Below are 20,976 nucleotides of genomic sequence, written 5' to 3'. Positions count from 1 at the left end.
GTAATAAAAAAAACTCAGGCAGAACTCATGTCGCAGAACAGTATCATAAGTGTAAAAGCAAATGTTCCGCAGAGTGGATACGGCCATTAATAATTCTAATGTTTAACAATCCAAGTAAAAGCCTCTTCGCAATCCGACAGCGGATGCGATTCTTTGCATTTTCTTAGACGGACAAGAGCCATATCGCAGATGTATTTTCAGAATTAAAACAAAAACAATTTAAACTATCTATTCTCACAAAAATAAAGAGTGAGATAAGTATATATTTTTATTTCTAGAAATATTTTTTATAATCTTTAAGACTCTAGAAATCCTTTTAAAAAGAATATGTATAATTTACTTCATACATTTTTTTTATCACTAATGATATTAATTGATAGTTAATTTAGCAAAAGTGTAAATTTTTTACATTAATTTTATTATACTTGAAAGATAAAAATAAATTATTTTAAAAGTATTAGTTATTGATATTTTTCAATACGTTAAAAAAGTTATATTAATCATTGCCAAGGAGAAGCTTGAGAATAAAATATGTGCGTTTTAGATGAAACTGGTTCACGGGCACCTCTACGTGCACAAAACATGCACGTGAACTATGTGGCTACACATATTTCGGTGGATAATATATCTACGGTTTTCGATTTTGTTTCGTGTTACCAGAGAGAAACCTGAGAGTTTCAAACGTGAATGTGGAACTTTCATTTACTGTCAATAAAAATGTCTTTCTTTGATATGTGTCCGTATGTTTATTTTAAGATAATGAATCCATAAAGTTTTGTATTATAGTTATTTCAAATATAATTGTAATAATGTTGATACGATATATTTAATATATTTTTCATAGATTCGTTACCTTAGTAATACAAATTTTTATCACTTACCAACCGATGCGCAACAGTGGAGTTATTAGTGATGTAGCTACGGAGATTCTGTAACAAAAAACATAATTTTCAAAATAGCGTTCAAAAAAGAATTAATAATTCATTAGTTTTACTCGCACATAATTTTTTAATCGTTTTTCAGTTAAATATCAAATTCTATTGAAATAATTATGAAAATTTTCAAAATAAAAATACAGTTATACAATGTTTTAGATTAAAATTTTTATTTTTTAAATTGTTCTTAAATCATCAAAATAAAACTAATGAATGTGAAGAAAATACTAATTTTATGCAAGTAAACAATAAGGCTTACCGCAAAGTTGCTCCACCGACACCTGATGTCCTCCTAGACCTCCTTCTCCTATTTTGATATTGTCAGATTTCCTCTTCCTCTTCCTCACAAGTTATTAAAAAATAATTTGCAATGCATTCGGAGCAACTTCATTTCGTGTTTGTCGCCTTCTGAAAATAATGCACAAATTTAATTAAGATACATAAATTCATATTTATTTTCTGTACATTAAACAATAAATAATACGCATTTGTTTTTTTATAATGATTATTATCATAAAACTAAAATACGTAAATAAATATTATAGGTAGATATCCACGCGAATAATTGATTATTTGCTTAAATAATCGACAAACGCAACAATATTTTTGGCTATTATAACAACGCGAATATCTGTTTGTAATATTAATTCACACACTCTAATGTTACAACATGGAATAATGATTATCAAAGATAAAAGACAAGTCTATTATTTATTGTTTAATATACAGAAAATACAGAAAAACAATTCTGTAGTTGACAGAAAATATGTAAAATTAAAAGCAGAATGCTTTTGCCGTACATTATCGGTTGACCAAGTACTGCAATGTAAGTGCTACTTACCAAATAAATATCGCGATGTTATCCGCCCTGGAACCGATCCATGTCAGGATTGTTATGATCTGCAAATGAGAAAAGAACGCACGTTAAGATAACGAAGGTATTCCTTTCCCGCGCGATTAATGTTGTGCGTCACAATTGAGTGTCAAGCAATCGTGCGATCTTCGCTCGAACGAATATTAATAAATACGCATTCGATCGAATTATAACGTAAAATTGATATGTGTTACACTCACCAATTAAATGACTCGCGATGCCACTCGTTCCAGAATCGGTTCATCCTGCGTTCGTCACGTTCTGAAAGTGATATGCAAATCAAAATGGCGTGAAACGGCTTTGTCTCTTAATTTCGCGCGATCAACTTCAAGGGAGTATCACGATTGACACGTCGCCACGATCTTCGATCGAACAAGTGTTGACTGATATACGCATTCGAACGAATCACAACGCAAGGTTGATGCGTGTTATATTTACCAATTAAGAGATTCCGCGATGCCAGTTATTCCGGAGCCGATCCATCTTGCGTCTGTTACGTTCTACCAGCGATACGCAGAAAGGTGGAGAGAAATGCTTCGTCACTTTCACGCGGTCAACTTCACGCGTCAAAAATGACGCCGCGTCGCGCGGTTAACTTCACGCGTCAAAAGTAACGCCGCCGCCGCGCGATCGGTACGCCGAATCTTTTTGCAGCATTCTTGCTGCCAGCCATCCTCTCCGTGCAGCACAATGGTGCAAAAAGATTCGATACTAGATATCACTGGGTACACGTCCTTGCATATCGGTTGCCCACATGAATAATCGATGATGCGACTCTCTTTTTCCGATATTCTGATTAACGCGTATTGTTCAATATATATGAAAAATGCGTGAGCGCAATGTTAAGACTGGGACCTTAGCCCAAGTTACGCAGATTTGACTTACCGAGTAGATACGGCACGACATTTGCCCCGGCACCGGTCCACATCAACCTGCCACGATCTACAAATGAGAAAGGAATGCAATTAAGATGGCTAAACGATTGCTCCTCGCGCGATCACCTTTGCGTATCACGATTTACATGTCGCTACGAGTCGCGATCTTCGCTCGAACAAATATTGACAGATACGCGGTTCAAACGAATTACAATTACGCACGGTTGATATGTGTTATACTTACCAATTAAGAGATTTGTGGTGCCACTTGCTCCGGAGTCGGTCCATCCTGCGTCCGTTACGTTCTGAAAGCGATACGCAAAAAGATGGAGTGAATTGGCTTCGTCTCTCTCGCGCGGTTAACTTCACGCAGTGGATTCAAGAATTCCGCAGTGTTTACACCGTAGCACCACACTCGAACTGCACGCCAGTTACTGTGTGGCGTCACTTTTGAAAATGTACCTTAATGATTCGAGGCGAAAAAAATCGCGACACAGCCGCTTTTAGATTATATTAATAGTTATAATATGAAAAATAGAATTATTAAATTTCATTATTAAGTCGTCATTTTATTATGAAGAAGATTAAATTCGATACGAATACTATAATTAAAAATTTTTTAGCAGTTTTATCATAGAATTAAATGAGCTATCGGAGCTATCTAACTAATTGGATATTTATGATCGAATTAAGTTATCCTCTTATAATTTCTCGTTTCGTTTCTATTTCGCATTTGTGCTGCGATTCCCGAGCAGTTGAATATGGCTCGAGATGATGAGAATCGCCTTTGTCTCCGTGCGATCAATTTCACACAAGATTGACGTTGCTCGATGCGGCAACGTTCCATATCTTGCTTTTAATTTTACTTAGAATAGATGTATTACATGCAATACAATACATGAGATGATATGCTCGTCGCGTTATACGTGCAATACATGTCGTCGACCGACCAAATATTATGCGTTTTTACAGATCATCAATATATGAGCATCAAATCTTTCTATACGCTATGGAAATTATATTTCAATAGCAAGTATTAATATGAAATTAATATAGAGGTTTCGCTTGTCTGTTAAACGAGTCGTCACTCCACGCAATCTCAAAATCATGAAATTTTGATAAAGCAGTTTTGTCTTCCGCGTATTCAATTTTGCATGCGAAAAGAGCCGCACGCAGTTCTTTATAGACTCAAACTGTCGATTTTGTACTTATGTAGTATCAATTTCGAAAATGAACAGTAGTGTACGCGAAGTTCCGAGAGTTTCACGAAAAAAGTGATCACAATCGGCGATTATAATCGTTCTTAGTATTCTCTTTGACTAATGTATAAAGTATGTAAACAATGATATATTTTCCCGCAATTTGCCCAATTGTCATAACGATTTTCTCTAATTTATTATGCACCTCTGTATTTTTATCATCTGTGCAGCTCTGAAAACGCATAAGAATTCGCAGCGCAAATGTCAAGTATTTAAAAGTAAATACGAATTCTAATTCAAAGACAAATATGCCTTTTGTTTGTATTCCTAACCTAACCTCCGATTTTTTCAATATTTCAAGGATGTTTAGTCGCAGATAAGGCACGTACCTTTTCCCCCTAAAAAATAACATTTCAATGGCGTATTGAAGACATCTAGACATCTATTACCTGGTGCAGATTCGCAAAAGAAAATTGATTCAGCACTTTCGTAAGAGAGATACTGCAAAAGAGGTAATTTGAAGATTAAGATGCATCGTTCGAACAGTGCACTTTCGTTCCCTGTCGAATGTGTCGGCCGACTTGAAGAGCTCGAGTAATGAGATGCAAGACTGACAGGTATATTATTCGAACACAATGGCCTGGAGAGCTTAAAAACTTTAACATCGTAATACCAATGGTCACAAGTTCCATTGATATTCTGGTTAAGATTGAAAGCCACTCGCGTGAACCTCATCGACGTCGTGATGACAGGTATTCTCTTCCTTGGATAGTACACAGGCCATGACAAAGGCAATTTGTTTTGTTTTTAGTTTTGACTTGGTTTAGGCAAGACTTGACGAATTTAAAAAATCAATTAAAAATTTCATGAATTAACTAATCAAAAAATGCTTTATCAATAATCTTCCTCATTGTTGGAGACATATTAATTGTGGCCGTTGGTTTTTACAAATATCACACGAAGCAATCGCATTGGAGATCTTTCTTGTATTAGAATCAAAATTTAGTGATCAACAAAGGAATCTTTATCTGTTAAAGTCTTCATTTATTGAAGGATTTCTGCGCATTAAAGTGAAATATTTATATGCTGACAGTTTACAGATATAAAGTTAAATGTATAATTTAAATTTATTGAAAAGCATACATGGTCTTGATACAGATAAGAGTATTTGTATATTATTATATTAAAAACATTCTTTATTCAAGTTCCAATTTAGCTTACAAGTGTTATGGATAAAAGAGGTAATATACACAATCATATATATGACTTTGATATATCTTAAAATCATTTGCTTTGATCATTGCTACTTCTGATAAATAGATTATAAATAATATATTAAAAATACATTTAAAAAATGTATAGATTAAAAGATCAATGATGTAATTATTTTTTATGCATTCGAGAAGTATATATAGGAAGGCGTATAAACGCTCTTGCTTAAACATTACAGATTGTTTATATAAATATCAGACGTTAAAATTTTTTAAAATAGAAGAAAGAATCTCCTTTTTTACAGCAATTTCGCGGTAAACTTCGTTCCATGGACCATATGTGAGATCTATAATTTCTTGAGCACGATTTAGATATCGTCGTGTTTTTTTCAACACGTTTCTGTAACAAAATACATAATGTACATTGTAATAAACAATAAGCGATTGTAATTATAGTTTAGAATAATTCTAATAACAAAAACTTTGATACTTGTAAAATTTTGATGATGTATTAGATTCCTCCTGTAAGTATTGTAGGCATATATCCGTTAATTTGTTTATTTCATTGCAAACTTCAATACTACAAGAACCATATCTTTCTTCAATCACTACAAGACTATGTTCGAGATACGAAATCGAATTTAGCCATTGTCCTAAACAAGTCAGAAAACACTGTTATTTGAGATAACGAATGGCTCCTGTGTAGCAGCAATCAACTTGAAATCAACAGATTCGATTCAAAGTTCGATCATCATATCCATATCGCTGATACAAACCCGTAATAGCGTACACCTTTGCTATGAGATCCATAGTGGTGGCAATATTTTCGTGATACTTATATAATGCACCTTTTCTAAGAAGCAAACATTCTTTCAGTTTTGCCAATGCCTCTTCGTACTTTTCATCTTCTATGCACATTTCTGCTTTGACAAAATACTGTTGAGCTTGCATCAACGTAAAATCATAAGTATCATGGTAGACTGTTGTTCCACAATCCGTACAGGACATGTAAGCTTGGCGATTATCAATCAATGGTCCACTGCATTCAGGACATTTCATCGCAGTAAATTTTTTCTACAAAAGAATAATAAATTAAAAAAAAATAATGTACAATATTCAAAAATAATTAATAATTTACCAAAACATCATCATATTCTGGTATAGTACATGCTGCACAATTGCACTTAAAGCAGTATTGACTTTCTATTTTTTCTTGTCTTTCTTTTTTCAACATCCTTCTAAAGTCAGCCCCTGTTGCATAATATAAAAAATAAAACAAGAATTAATAAAACAATGTTTTATTAATTTATTAACAACTTTGACATACCATAACAATTAAAAACTTCTTCACCCGCCGCAATATCTCGTGTTGCTTTAGTTATTAAAATTTGTCCTAAAAAGCTAAAAAAATAATATGTTAATGCTATTCAAATATGTATAAAATTTATTTTTTCCTATATACATTTTTATATGTAAGCAATGATCAACTCTCATTTCTCACAATAAAAAATATCTATATATTACCTATTAATTATATTAGGATCACAAGAATGATTCATCATACTTGCAGAAGGATAAATTGCTGTAGCTATTCTATCTTGTTGTTGAATGAGGAGTTTATTTTCATTATTATCTGCTATCGCGTTTATCTTTGTGATAGCATGCCCATTAGAAATAAGTTGTAATATGTATCTCAACAGTAGAGAACTTACATACAATCGTTCATCACCCTCTGTCGCGAGGTCACAGTTGAAATCGTTAGAGAGTTTTGATACTAAACACTCTTTAAGATTGATAGCTTTAAAAAAATCTGTGTACTTTGATAGATACATCATAAGCATAATTGCCGTCTGAAAAAAAGTAACAAGATAAATTTAGTTTTATGAAGAAATTTTCTGTATATATATGCATATTTTATTTTCGTAAAAATTAGATTTATACTTACAATTCCATAAGAAATAATGTCGCATGGTGCAAGTTTGGAAAAATTAGTCACTAGCTTTTGTACTTCATTGAGTTTGTTATCATCAGTTGCAGTTATACATTTAAATAATGTTCTTACAGCTAGATATGCTATTCCAATCTGCGACCACAGACCCATTTGATTGCCGAGACATTCCCAACGATGGCAAGACGAAGCTGCGTCCCAACAATTTATATTGCAATATGTACTGTCGACACATTCTGTACACCTGTGTAGTTTAAGATATTTAACATACATATACATATATATTTATATTATTTAACATACATATACATATACGAGAAATATAGAACTTACGGTACAGGAGTATCATTGCATGAACGACAACAATTGTAACAAATATCTTTAATGTGAGATAATGGAACAAAAGCGAATGCCTTTTCAACGAATAGAACCTGACCCCTTTTGATATCTTTATTAGCTATGACGTGTCTGCCTTTTTCAGCAGTGTATTTTACTTCTATAGCCGCTGATGCAAATCGAAAATTAGGGTTTTCACCATATGCGACCTCAGGCTGTGAAGGAAATTCGGTAGTATCTGTAGTATCATCTGTATCGTCTTCCATACATGATATTTTCGATGTTATGTCATTCACTTGCCTTTGTAATCGTTCTAAAAATTTCAATAAATCTTGATTAGATAAGAAATATGAAGAGATATCTAAGAATAATTTTCTTCTCTAGAAAAAAAATAAATGTAGGAAGTGAATATTTATACCTTTTTTTTCATCTGGCATATTACGCTCATTCAATGTGCTATGTATTTGTAAAACAGTTTCAACAGCTGCTCTTCTGTTGCCTAATTTTATATAACATTGAGCTGCACGTAGATGTAATTTGTAACGTAAATTATCAGGATAGCCCAATCTAATCGCCAACTTGATATCATTGATGCAATCCTTTCCACAATTATATAAAATTAATAAATTAGTTATAAATAAAATATGTGTTACAATGTTAAATTTTCTATTGCGTAAACAAAATAAACTGAAAGTAATTAAATAAAAAGAATAATTAAATAATCGAAAAGCAAAACTATTGCAGTATAAAAATTGAAGTATTGTAGTATAGTTTGATTTTGAACTGAATAGTGTGTCTATTTACCTGCCATCTGTCCAGGTAGAATAGAGAGGCTGATCTATTTGCAATTGCTATCGACAAATCTATACTATTTGAGGGAGCGTATAGTGCACTCTTCGTATACAATTCCAAAGATGCGACATAGTTTTTTGACTGAAACTCTTTGTTCCCAGCTAACTTGAAAGCTGTTGATATCTCCAAGTTTTTCCGTTGTTTCCTCTTGTCTTTCACGTTATAGAGATCTTTCAGCCACAAGGACACAAATTTCCTGTAACCAGTTAAGACCATATAGCACATTTCAGTGTACATTTCATCAATAAACAATTTCAAAATAAACAATTTTATTCGTTCCTAAAATTTTACTTATGAGCATAGGGAATACAGTTAATTAAAAGTATCACTTAGAGAAAGCATAGAATAAAAATTTGAGAAAAATTCTATATACAAACTCGTCATTATCTCGCAAAAATTAAAAGAAAAGGAAGAGACAATTTCGAAGGTCAGACCTCCGAAGAGACGTAAAGCGTCCATCGTACTTATTGTATACTCACATAACCTCCTGATTGCGCAACAAACGGGATATCAATTCGTTTTCGTGTTTCATGCTCTTTATCTCGTTGTTAAGTCGAGAGAGTTTAAACATGCAGTTCAAGGTATCAATGACCTTGTCCCAATCCATTTCGGTTACGACGTCCGTGACGCGCATCATCGTACACACACCAGGTCGTTACAGCGATCGCGAACGAAAAAGAGGATGACCAGGAACTACAAGAAGTTGTCAGTAGCACAGTAACGACAGAGAAGTTGCTAAGGGCAGCGGGACGGACTGTGGAAGAGTAGTAGGGAAACGTCCAACCGGTAGTAACCACGGCGTGATCAGTTAGACGGTTACGACTGAGACTTGCGCGGCAACAAAAGAAAAAGAAAACAGCTCACTAGCTCAGTTTTCTCGATCCCTTTAATCGCACGTTTCAACCAACTCTTCGCAGGGGTCGAAAGAAAGAGAGAAAAAGTAAACAAGAGGTGGAACGGAGAGAGGGCAGGGTGCACCCTGCACTCTGCAGTGCATACCTGCACAGCGTGAAATGAAACCGGTAAGCGAAATCCAACGAACTGAACGAACAGTACCTGCCCAACGACTTTAACGGAGTCCAACGTTGTTTCGAGATTTTCGAGGATAGCGTCTCAGAACGTAAAGTGGTCTAGTCGTTCACGATTTTCCTCGAGTTTAATGCGGCTACCGCGCATCCAATTCCGTCCGAAATACAATTACTTTGCTGCGCGTGTGGTTTGGTCAGAATAATTTTCGATAGGTTAAACAATCAGCTGTTCGGTATCACCTGGTGAAATTGCATGAATCGGCACGTACACGTACTGCGTGGTTGCACGCACTACGTAGCGTATCATCGATGTGCAGCGTGGTTTTTAACTTTGATGAATCGAGATCGTAGCTTTGTAACTAAACTGTGATTTTTGCGTGAGATAGAACTTAAGTGGATTAAGTTAATCAAAGTCTGTGATAAGTAGTCGATAAGAGTATTTCGGTAACCTGCAAAAATATGCCTCAGGGAAGACGAAAAGTTCCATTCAGTGGAAAAGCCAAGAAGCAGCAAATGCAAGAGAAAAAACAACGTCAACGAACCTTGCTTGGTACGTAATCAGTTTATTATGAAAAAGTATTAATTAAAAGCTTGATACCTTTCCAGCATGAAATATTTCAGGAATACTGTGATGTTGCTACAGTATTGTTGAAAATTTTCATGCTATTCAGATTATTTTAGAGTTTAAACGCTAAATATGTAACTTCTTGTTGCCAGTAATAATGAACAAGATGATATTAGCTTGTAGCCCAACTAGCAATATTTTTATTGTTGAATAAATTTATTGACGAGTTTGCACAGTAAAAATTATTTAGGAATAAAAGGCTGTTACAATGCTAGCATTAACTGTGTTCAGTTAAAAAATTAGCTTGGATTATTTTATTACTTTTAGATTAATTTTGACAGGTATATACAAACTATTAATTGATTCTTACATTATATTTCAATGTTTCTAGAAAATATTTGTACCATTAATAAGAAAATGTTTAAAAATGTTGTAAATAATTATAGATAATATTTCAAAGAAAAGTAATTTACAGGACTCAAATGTTGTTATTAATTATTTATTAATTAAGTGTTAAACTATTTTTTCTGCTGAATGGTTATTATTTCTAATATGTTGTCTACATAATTGCAATTTAGTGTTTTATTGTTAATTTATTATTATTTACGAAAGAGATTAATATTGTGAAATATTTTATCAACAGTAAATTCAAATGATGAGGAAAGCTGCAGCAGTGAGAGCAATACTGAACATAAGAGACAAGTGATGAAGATAAATGCCCAACCAACAGATACAAAATCTTTGAGAAATAAATATGCGCTGCAATTTTTCCAAGAGTCTAAAGAGAAGTTGCAAAAACGCAAGGAACGAGCCTTCAAAAGTATTGAACCTGCGACTCTCAAAGATCAAGAAGTCTCAGACGATTATTTTCCACCTGGGATTGACATGCCGAAGCGACCTCCTTGGGATTTCAATATGACGAAGGAACAATTGGAGATGAAAGAACAGAGATATTTTACAGTACGTAATTATGACTTTACGCTAAATAAAATCTTGGTTTATACCAAACCTGTTATTAATTACTAATTCTTTGTATTTTAGGAATACTTGAATAGCATGGAGGAGTTAGCTAGCTTGAGTTATTTCGAATTGAATCTAGAAACTTGGCGTCAATTGTGGAGAGTTCTAGAGATGTCAGATATCTTATTGATTATTGTCGACATCAGATATCCTGTTTTAATGTTTCCCCCGTATTTATACGATTACGTGACGAAAAAACTAAAGAAAGATATGATTTTGGTATTAAACAAGGTCGATCTAGCGCCTCCAGCATTAGTGGTAGCTTGGAAGGAGTATTTTCACAATCAATATCCAAAATTGCACATTTTAATGTTTACATCCTATCCCACTTACAATCTCCGTGGTAATACGAACAAAGAGGAAGGTCTAAAAAAAATATCTCGTAAGGGAAAATTGAAAATGGCCGCGGAAGGAGCGCAAAAATTGTTGGAGGCTTGTAAAGATATTGTTAAAGATAAAGTCGATCTAAGCTCCTGGCATGAGAAAATTCAGGAAGAGATGCATTTAGAATACGATTTAGATGACATAGATCGTAAGGATAATGTGATAATAGAGAAAGAAGACACCACTTACTTTGAACATGAAAAATATAAAAATGGAGTTTTAACTATTGGATGTATTGGAACACCGAATGTAGGAAAGTCTTCCATGATGAATGCATTAATGGGTAAGCAAAAATTAACAAATATTATCTTTATATAAATAATTATTTTCTTAAAAAAATATTTATATTTTATATTTAACATTAAATATGATTATTTAATCTCAAACCAGAAAGAGCATTGTATTACAATCTAAAATAAGATGCACTTAAATGTTAATGTCAGGATAAATTCCAGTCACTGTAAAAAAAACTCTAAAAATAGGTGACTCATGATATATAAACATATTATACAATCCTCCTATATCTAAAAAAGGAGATGTTAAATCAAATCGAATTTATTGTTGCCGCTTTTCCGAGATGCTGATTGGCTGTCTCGCTATCTCGTTGTTAAGTGCGTTGTGACTTTCTTCACTTCGTGTCATTTCCAGCTGTCAAACTACTTCGTGTCATTTTCAGCTGTCAAACTGTCACTTTTGATAGTTGATTAAAATAATTACAAAAAATCAGGGAAAAAGAAAAAAGAGCCAAATAAAAAATATACGAGAGGAAGAGAAAAAGAGAGAGAGAGAGAGAGTGAAGGGGGGGGGAGAAGTAAGAATCCTTTCTAAAAAAGGGCATGGCATCGATACCCGCATCTCTCGAAGTATTGTTGTCGCTTTTCCGCGATGCCGATAGTTCCGGACGCGTACAATAATTTTCTAAAAAGTTCAGGTGAAATAATTAATTAAAACATTTTTTAAACAATTATTTTGCCCGAAAAACTTGAATTTCTAAGGCTACACATCAAGTGCTAATCGAATATCGACAGATCTATTTATTTTAACGTAATTCTCATATAGTTCGGGACGCGTACAATATGTTTCTATAGAGTTTAGGTGTTATAATTAACTAAAACATTTTTTATATTTTAAACAATTATTTTGCCCGAAAAACTTGAATTTCTAAGGCTACACGTCAAGTGCTAATCGAATATCGACAGATCTATTTATTTTAACGCAATTTTCATATAGTTTGGGACGCGTACAATATGTTTCTATAAAGTTCAGGTGATATAATTAATTAGAACATTTTTTAAACAATTATTTTGCCCGAAAAACTTGAATTTCTAAGGCTACACGTCAAGTGCTAATCGAATATCGACAGATCTATTTATTTGAACGTAATTCTCATATAGTTCGGGACGCGTACAATATGTTTCTATAGAGTTTAGGTGTTATAATTAATTAAAACATTTTTTAAACAATTATTTTGCCCAAAAAACTTGAATTTCTAAGGCTACACGTCAAGTGCTAATCGAATATCGACAGATTTATTTATTTTAACGTAATTCTTATATAGTTCGGGACGCGTACAATATGTTTCTATAAATTTTAGGTGATATAATTAACTAAAACATTTTTTAAACAATTATTTTGCCCGAAAAACTTGAATTTCTAAGGCTACACGTCAAGTGCTAATCGAATATCGACAGATCTATTTATTTTAACGCAATTTTCATATAGTTTGGGACGCGTACAATATGTTTCTATAAAGTTCAGGTGATATAATTAATTAGAACATTTTTTAAACAATTATTTTGCCCGAAAAGTTTGAATTTCTAAGGCTACACATCAAGTGCTAATCGAATATCGACAGATCTATTTATTTTAACGTAATTCTCATATAGTTCGGGACGCGTACAATATGTTTCTATAGAGTTTAGGTGTTATAATTAATTAAAACATTTTTTAAACAATTATTTTGCCCAAAAAACTTGAATTTCTAAGGCTACACGTCAAGTGCTAATCGAATATCGACAGATCTATTTATTTTAACGCAATTTTCATATAGTTTGGGACGCGTACAATATGTTTCTATAAAGTTCAGGTGATATAATTAATTAGAACACTTTTTAAACAATTATTTTGCCCGAAAAACTTGAATTTCTAAGGCTACACGTCAAGTGCTAATCGAATATCGACAGATCTATTTATTTGAACGTAATTCTCATATAGTTCGGGACGCGTACAATATGTTTCTATAGAGTTTAGGTGTTATAATTAATTAAAACATTTTTTAAACAATTATTTTGCCCCAAAAACTTGAATTTTTAAGGCTACACGTCAAGTGCTAATCGAATATCGACAGATCTATTTATTTTAACGTAATTCTTATATAGTTCGGGACGCGTACAATATGTTTCTATAGAGTTCAGGTGTTATAATTAATTAAAACATTTTTTAAACAATTATTTTGCCCAAAAAACTTGAATTTCTAAGGCTACACGTCAAGTGCTAATCGAATATCGACAGATCTATTTATTTTAACGCAATTTTCATATAGTTTGGGACGCGTACAATATGTTTCTATAAAGTTTAGGTGATATAATTAATTAGAACATTTTTTAAACAATTATTTTGCCCGAAAAACTTGAATTTCTAAGGCTACACGTCAAGTGCTAATCGAATATCGACAGATCTATTTATTTTAACGCAATTCTCATATAGTTCGGGACGCGTACAATATGTTTCTATAGAGTTCAGGTGTTATAATTAATTAAAACATTTTTTAAACAATTATTATGTTCGAAAAACTTGAATTTCTAAGGCTACACGTCAAGTGCTAATCGAATATCGACAGATCTATTTATTTGAACGTAATTCTCATACAGTTCGGGACGCGTACAATACGGTTCTATAAAGTTCAGGTGATATAATTAATTAGAACATTTTTTAAACAATTATTTTACCCGAAAAACTTGAATTTTTGGGCTAGACGTGAAGTGCTAATAGAATATCGACAGATTTATTTATTTTAACGCAGTTTTCATATAGTTCGGGACGCGTACAATGGTTTTTTAAAGAGTTACGGTGTTATAATTAATTAAAACATTTTTTAAACAATTATTTTGCCTGAAAAACTTGAATTTTGAAAGCTTCACGTCAAGTGCTAATCGAATATCGACAGATCTATTTATTTTAACGTAATTCTTATATAGTTTGGGACGCGTACAATATGTTTCTATAAAGTTCAGGTGATTTAATTAACTAAAACATTTTTTAAACAATTATTTTGCCCGAAAAACTTGAATTTCTAAGGCTACACGTTAAGTGCTAATCGAATATCGACAGATCTATTTATTTTAACGCAATTCTCATATAGTTCAGGACGCGTACAATATGTTTCTATAAAGTTCAGGTGATATAATTAATTAGAACATTTTTTAAACAATTATTTTGCTCGAAAAACTTGAATTTCTAAGGCTACACGTCAAGTGCTAATCGAATATCGACAGATCTATTTATTTGAACGTAATTCTCATATAGTTTGGGACGCGTACAATATGTTTCTATAAAGTTCAGGTGATATAATTAATTAGAACATTTTTTAAACAATTATTTTGCCCGAAAAATTTGAATTTCTAAGGCTACACGTCAAGTGCTAATCGAATATCGACAGATCTATTTATTTTAACGTAATTCTCATATAGTTCGGGACGCGTACAATATGTTTCTATAGAGTTCAGGTGTTATAATTAATTAAAACATTTTTTAAACAATTATATTGCCCAAAAAACTCGAATTTTTAAGGCTACACGTCAAGTGCTAATCGAATATCGACAGATCTATTTATTTTAACGCAATTTTCATATAGTTTGGGACGCGTACAATATGTTTCTATAAAGTTCAGGTGATATAATTAATTAGAACATTTTTTAAACAATTATTTTGCCCGAAAAACTTGAATTTCTAAGGCTACACGTCAAGTGCTAATCGAATATCGACAGATCTATTTATTTTAACGCAATTCTCGTATAGTTCGGGACGCGTACAATATGTTTCTATAGAGTTCAGGTGATATAATTAATTAAAACATTTTTTAAACAATTATTTTGCCCGAAAAACTTGAATTTCTAAGGCTACACGTCAAGTGCTAATCGAATATTGACAGATCTATTTATTTTAACGCAATTCTCATATAGTTCGGGACGCGTACAATATGTTTCTATAAAGTTCAGGTGATATAATTAATTAGAACATTTTTTAAACAATTATTTTCCCCGAAAAACTTGAATTTTTGGGCTGGACGTGAAGTGCTTATTGAATATTGACAGATTTATTTATTTTAACGCAGTTTTCATATAGTTCGGGACGCGTACAATATGTATCTATACAGTTCAGATGATATAATTAATTAGAACATTTTTTAAACAATTATTTTGCCCGAAAAACTTGAATTTCTAAGGCTACACGTCAAGTGCTAATCGAATATCGACAGATCTATTTATTTTAACGTAATTCTCATATAGTTCGGCAAGCGTACAATATGTTTCTATAGAGTTTAGGTGTTATAATTAATTAAAACATATTTTAAACAATTATTATGTTCGAAAAACTTGAATTTCTATAACTACACGTCAAGTGCTAATCGAATATCGACAGATCTATTTATTTGAACGTAATTCTCATATAGTTCGGGACGCGTACAATATGTTTCTATAAAGTTCAGGTGATATAATTAATTAGAACATTTTTTAAACAATTATTTTGCCCGAAAAACTTGAATTTCTAAGGCTACACGTCAAGTGCTAATCGAATATCGACAGATCTATTTATTTTAACGCAATTCTCGTATAGTTCGGGACGCGTACAATATGTTTCTATAGAGTTCAGGTGATATAATTAATTAAAACATTTTTTAAACAATTATTTTGCCCGAAAAACTTGAATTTCTAAGGCTACACGTCAAGTGCTAATCGAATATCGACAGATCTATTTATTTTAACGCAATTCTCATATAGTTCGGGACGCGTACAATATGTTTCTATAAAGTTCAGGTGATATAATTAATTAGAACATTTTTTAAACAATTATTTTCCCCGAAAAACTTGAATTTTTGGGCTGGACGTGAAGTGCTTATTGAATATCGACAGATTTATTTATTTTAACGCAGTTTTCATATAGTTCGGGACGCGTACAATATGTATCTATACAGTTCAGATGATATAATTAATTAGAACATTTTTTAAACAATTATTTTGCCCGAAAAACTTGAATTTCTAAGGCTACACGTCAAGTGCTAATCGAATATCGACAGATCTATTTATTTTAACGTAATTCTCATATAGTTCGACAAGCGTACAATATGTTTCTATAGAGTTTAGGTGTTATAATTAATTAAAACATATTTTAAACAATTATTATGTTCGAAAAACTTGAATTTCTATAGCTACACGTCAAGTGCTAATCGAATATCGACAGATCTATTTATTTGAACGTAATTCTCATATAGTTCGGGACGCGTACAATATGTTTCTATAAAGTTCAGGTGATATAATTAATTAGAACATTTTTTAAACAATTATTTTCCCCGAAAAACTTGAATTTTTGGGCTGGACGTGAAGTGCTTATTGAATATCGACAGATTTATTTATTTTAACGCAGTTTTCATATAGTTCGGGACGCGTACAATATGTATCTATACAGTTCAGATGATATAATTAATTAGAACATTTTTTAAACAATTATTTTGCCCGAAAAACTTGAATTTCTAAGGCTACACGTCAAGTGCTAATCGAATATCGACAGATCTATTTATTTTAACGCAATTCTCATATAGTTCGGGACGCGTACAATATGTTTCTATAAAGTTCAGGTGATATAATTAATTAGAACATTTTTTAAACAATTATTTTGCCCGAAAAATTTGAATTTCTAAGGCTACACGTCAAGTGCTAATCGAATATCGACAGATCTATTTATTTTAACGTAATTCTCATATAGTTCGGGACGCGTACAATATGTTTCTATAGAGTTCAGGTGTTATAATTAATTAAAACATTTTTTAAACAATTATATTGCCCAAAAAACTCGAATTTTTAAGGCTACACGTCAAGTGCTAATCGAATATCGACAGATCTATTTATTTTAACGCAATTTTCATATAGTTTGGGACGCGTACAATATGTTTCTATAAAGTTCAGGTGATTTAATTAACTAAAACATTTTTTTAACAATTATTATGTTCGAAAAACTCGAATTTCTAAGGCTACACGTCAAGTGCTAATCGAATATCGACAGATTTATTTATTTGAACGTAATTCTCATATAGTTCGGGACGCGTACAATATGTTTCTATAAAGTTCAGGTGATATAATTAATTAGAACATTTTTTAAACAATTATTTTGCCCGAAAAACTTGAATTTTTGGGCTAGACGTGAAGTGCTAATAGAATATCGACAGATTTATTTATTTTAACGCAGTTTTTATGTAGTTCTGGACGCGTACAATGGTTTTTTAAAGAGTTACGGTGTTATAATTAATTAAAACATTTTTTAAACAATTATTTTGCCCGAAAAACTTGAATTTCTAAGGCTACACGTCAAGTGCTAATCGAATATCGACATATCTATTTATTTAAACGTAATTCTCATATAGTTCGGGACGCGCACAATATGTTTCTATAAAGTTCAGGTGATATAATTATTTAAAACATTTTTTAAACAATTATTTTGCCCGTAAAACGTGAATTTTTAAGGCTGGACGTAAAGTGCTATTCGAATATCGACAGATCTATTTATTTGAACGTAATTCTTATATAGTTCGGGACGCGTACAATATGTTTCTATAAAGTTCAGGTGATATAATTAATTAGAACATTTTTTAAACAATTATTTTGCCCGGAGAACTTGAATTTTTGGGCTGGACGTGAAGTGCTTATTGAATATCGACAGATTTATTTATTTTAACGCAGTTTTCATATAGTTCCGGACGCGTACAATAATTTTCTAAAGAGTTCGCCAGAAAGTGAAAGTTTTGAAAATTGATTGAAAATTCACAGGTAACATTACATATAATATATTATATAATTTTTAATTTATTTAAAGGGGATTAAGTATGGAGTGAAAGTATGTAAGAGTGATATTAAGAAACATGAAAATATAATATAATTACTAATTTCTGTTTAGAGAGAGAGAGAGGGGCGTAGGGTGGAGAGTGAGAGAGCGTGAGAGATAAAGACGAGGATTAAATAAGAAAGTAAAATGTAAGAGTAATATTGAACAATATGAAAATAATATAATTAATATCATTAATAATATAATTAGTAATTTAGAGAAGGGGAGAAGGAGCGTGAGATAGAGAAGGGCATTAAATATGATAAAGTGTGTGAGAGTAATATTACAGAAGAAAAAAAAGTGCAATGTTCAATATAAAAATGCTAAGTGGCGCGCGCGAAGCGCGCGCATTGTTGTGTTCTAGTAAATAATAAAATTAAAATTGTAGGTTTAGTACCTAAAAAATTTATTACAAATTAGATTATCTTATGGCAAAGTTGATTAATTAATTAATTTTTAAATTATTTTGCGCGTTAATTTGACAAATTTGAAATATTTTGTTTAAAAAAATGTGTTTATAAAAGAAAAGAGTCAACTTGTTTCATTGGAATCTTTTAAACACTATTTTAATTATTTAATTATAATAAATATTTTATTATATATGTATACAATTATAATAATTATTTAATAGTTATTTGGTATTATGCGTGAAATATTATTATGCATCCAATGTTTATTTTATAGGCAAAAAAGTCGTGAGTGTGTCTCGCACTCCTGGTCACACTAAGCATTTTCAGACCATTTATCTCACAAAGACTGTGTGTCTGTGCGATTGTCCTGGTTTGGTCTTTCCTTCGACCGTGCCTAAAGAGTTACAAATACTAATGGGTTCGTTTCCGATCGCTCAAGTCAGGGAACCGTATACTGCTGTACAATTTCTAGCTGAAAGAGTGAATTTACCGAAACTATTGAAAATCCCACACCCAGAAAACGATGATATATGGTCCGCTATGGATATTTGCGATGGCTGGGCTATCAAAAAAGACTTCAAGACGGCGCGAGCAGCTAGATTGGACACATACAGAGCGGCAAATTCGTTGTTACGGATGGCATTAGAAGGAAAAATTTGTTTGTACATATATCCACCAAATTGGACTATTGATAAAAGTATTACTTTTTTATCCTATTTTATTAGATTTTTTGTTAAAAAAGAATGATTTGGATACAACACTATATTTAAAATATAATTATATATAAGGGACACAAATATATATATATATATATATATATATATATATATTTAAAATAAATGTTATAATAAAAATAAATTATGTATTTGTTGGAATATAAAAACAATATAAGTAATGATAATTTTCTTTTAGAAAAATGGGAAAATCATGTGGATGTTGAAACTGTAAGATGGATTCAAGCTAGGAATAAAGGCGATAATTTTAGTACACTAACTGAAATGTCTTCTGATGATGAAGAAACTGACGATGAAAGACTGACGGAATCTTCTGGAAGTGTAGCGAATAATGATAATGATAACTCAACGGAATCATCAAATGAGGAAAACGATATGCCGCTTGTAGCTAATAAGTTTTCATTGTTATCTGCAGAATAATAAAATAGTTTATTATATATATTGCATCTTACTCAGATATTTTATTTTTCCATTTTGTACACACATATTTTTTCTTAACATATATAATGAGCAACTTGATAACGAAGAATAGTCTTGAGTGATCTTGTGTTTTCGCCCGCGAAACACAGTCGTCACTATAACACAGAATATTTTACGAGTAAAAATAGATTATTTTGTACAAGTCGCTACACTCTGCTACTAATATTTTTCTCATTTTTTAATAGTTTTTTAAGGTCACTGTGTGTGAATGAATTATTTACAATGTAGTCCTAATTTGTAATTGTTTTGGTTATTTCATTATTTTGGTCCACTATAAACTGATCGAGGATAAAGATTTATTTTTTAACTACAAAATAAAGCTACACCAAGACTATTTTAAGAACAAAGTATTAAAAATCTACGATGGTATCTGTAAAAAATAATTTCTAATGCCTTAATATTCGTATATCTAATATGAAATTGTGCAAGTAAACTTCTAACTATTTCTTCGAAAAATATGTCATTTGCTTTGGTATCTTATACAAGGTATTTCTCAATGTGGTATCCATACATATAAGTTGTTCACAGAAATACCCTGAATATGTATGTATTCTTGAAGCCTACTAAAATCCATTTACAAATTAATTTCTATTTTGTCACTATAAAAGAATTTTAATTGTCATAGGTCAATATTATTAAGAACAAATTAAATAAATTAACTCGATAGGATTCTAATTTACGTTGACTTTGTACAACGTAACAATATTATATAGCATTACGACTAATTGTACTTTTAAATTGCCAAACTAATCTGTCTTCTAAAGCAACAATTATACATTAACAGCGATAGCATTTAAGCTCCCAAAATCTTTTTTACGGAGTAACCTGGTATTGCATAAAAGAATAAGAGCAGAAGTATGATCAATCCGATCGCAATTATAGCTTTCAGGATAGCCCATTTATAGTTGTGCCAAACTATGTACTTGATGGACTTCAGTGGATTGAGAAACCACATGAAAGATGCGTCAGGTCGACTGCAAAAGAATTAAAAATATAAAAATTGAAAGTAGATTAAATATAAAAAAAGATG

The 20,976-nt window shown here is 31.7% G+C and overlaps 3 protein-coding genes and 2 long non-coding RNA genes across 8 annotated transcripts in view; 2 read left to right on the top strand and 3 right to left on the bottom strand.

Annotated features, from left to right (window-relative positions):
• Positions 1–726: 726 nt before the first annotated feature.
• LOC118647953 lies at positions 727–3,150 on the bottom strand. The gene is made up of 6 exons (XR_004965099.1): positions 2,929–3,150; positions 2,695–2,751; positions 2,010–2,070; positions 1,777–1,835; positions 1,195–1,343; positions 727–929 (listed from the first exon to the last, which is right to left on the bottom strand). It is a non-coding gene; the product is annotated as an uncharacterized LOC118647953 (long non-coding RNA).
• A 177-nt stretch (positions 3,151–3,327) lies between these two features.
• On the top strand, positions 3,328–4,852 carry LOC118647843. Its single transcript, XR_004964975.1, has 3 exons — positions 3,328–4,015; positions 4,114–4,161; positions 4,245–4,852. It is a non-coding gene; the product is annotated as an uncharacterized LOC118647843 (long non-coding RNA).
• A 206-nt stretch (positions 4,853–5,058) lies between these two features.
• Positions 5,059–8,898, bottom strand: LOC105831354 (SET and MYND domain-containing protein 4). Its single transcript, XM_012671418.3, has 11 exons — positions 8,710–8,898; positions 8,183–8,426; positions 7,797–7,977; positions 7,376–7,691; positions 7,040–7,286; positions 6,619–6,944; positions 6,422–6,495; positions 6,233–6,345; positions 5,871–6,168; positions 5,585–5,747; positions 5,059–5,494 (listed from the first exon to the last, which is right to left on the bottom strand). The coding sequence occupies exons 1-11, from the start codon at positions 8,865–8,867 to the stop codon at positions 5,350–5,352; spliced, it is 2,265 nt and encodes a 754-aa protein (XP_012526872.1). The 5' UTR covers positions 8,868–8,898; the 3' UTR covers positions 5,059–5,349.
• Positions 8,899–8,918: 20 nt separating this feature from the next.
• LOC105831355 (guanine nucleotide-binding protein-like 1) lies at positions 8,919–19,907 on the top strand. Its single transcript, XM_012671419.3, has 6 exons — positions 8,919–9,252; positions 9,727–9,808; positions 10,467–10,783; positions 10,865–11,510; positions 19,007–19,429; positions 19,645–19,907. Exons 1-6 carry the CDS (start codon positions 9,244–9,246, stop codon positions 19,884–19,886), a joined length of 1,719 nt encoding a protein of 572 aa, XP_012526873.1. The 5' UTR covers positions 8,919–9,243; the 3' UTR covers positions 19,887–19,907.
• The window catches only part of LOC105831353 (otoferlin), a 36,654-nt gene continuing 35,583 nt past the window's right edge, over positions 19,906–20,976 (bottom strand). For 3 of the 4 annotated variants that reach the window (XM_012671416.3, XM_012671417.3, XM_012671415.3), the window contains one exon: positions 20,740–20,920. In XM_012671416.3, the coding sequence (XP_012526870.1) occupies positions 20,740–20,920 (181 nt within the window). Of the gene's footprint in view, positions 20,921–20,976 lie in introns of all 4 variants that reach the window. The other variant, XM_012671414.3, reaches the window with a different exon arrangement.

Source organism: Monomorium pharaonis, chromosome 11 (genome assembly GCF_013373865.1).
Source record: "Monomorium pharaonis isolate MP-MQ-018 chromosome 11, ASM1337386v2, whole genome shotgun sequence".
Lineage (NCBI taxonomy): Eukaryota > Metazoa > Arthropoda > Insecta > Hymenoptera > Formicidae > Monomorium > Monomorium pharaonis.
The sequence above is the reverse complement of the archived record's forward strand: the minus strand, read 5'-3'. Positions and strand labels throughout refer to the sequence as shown.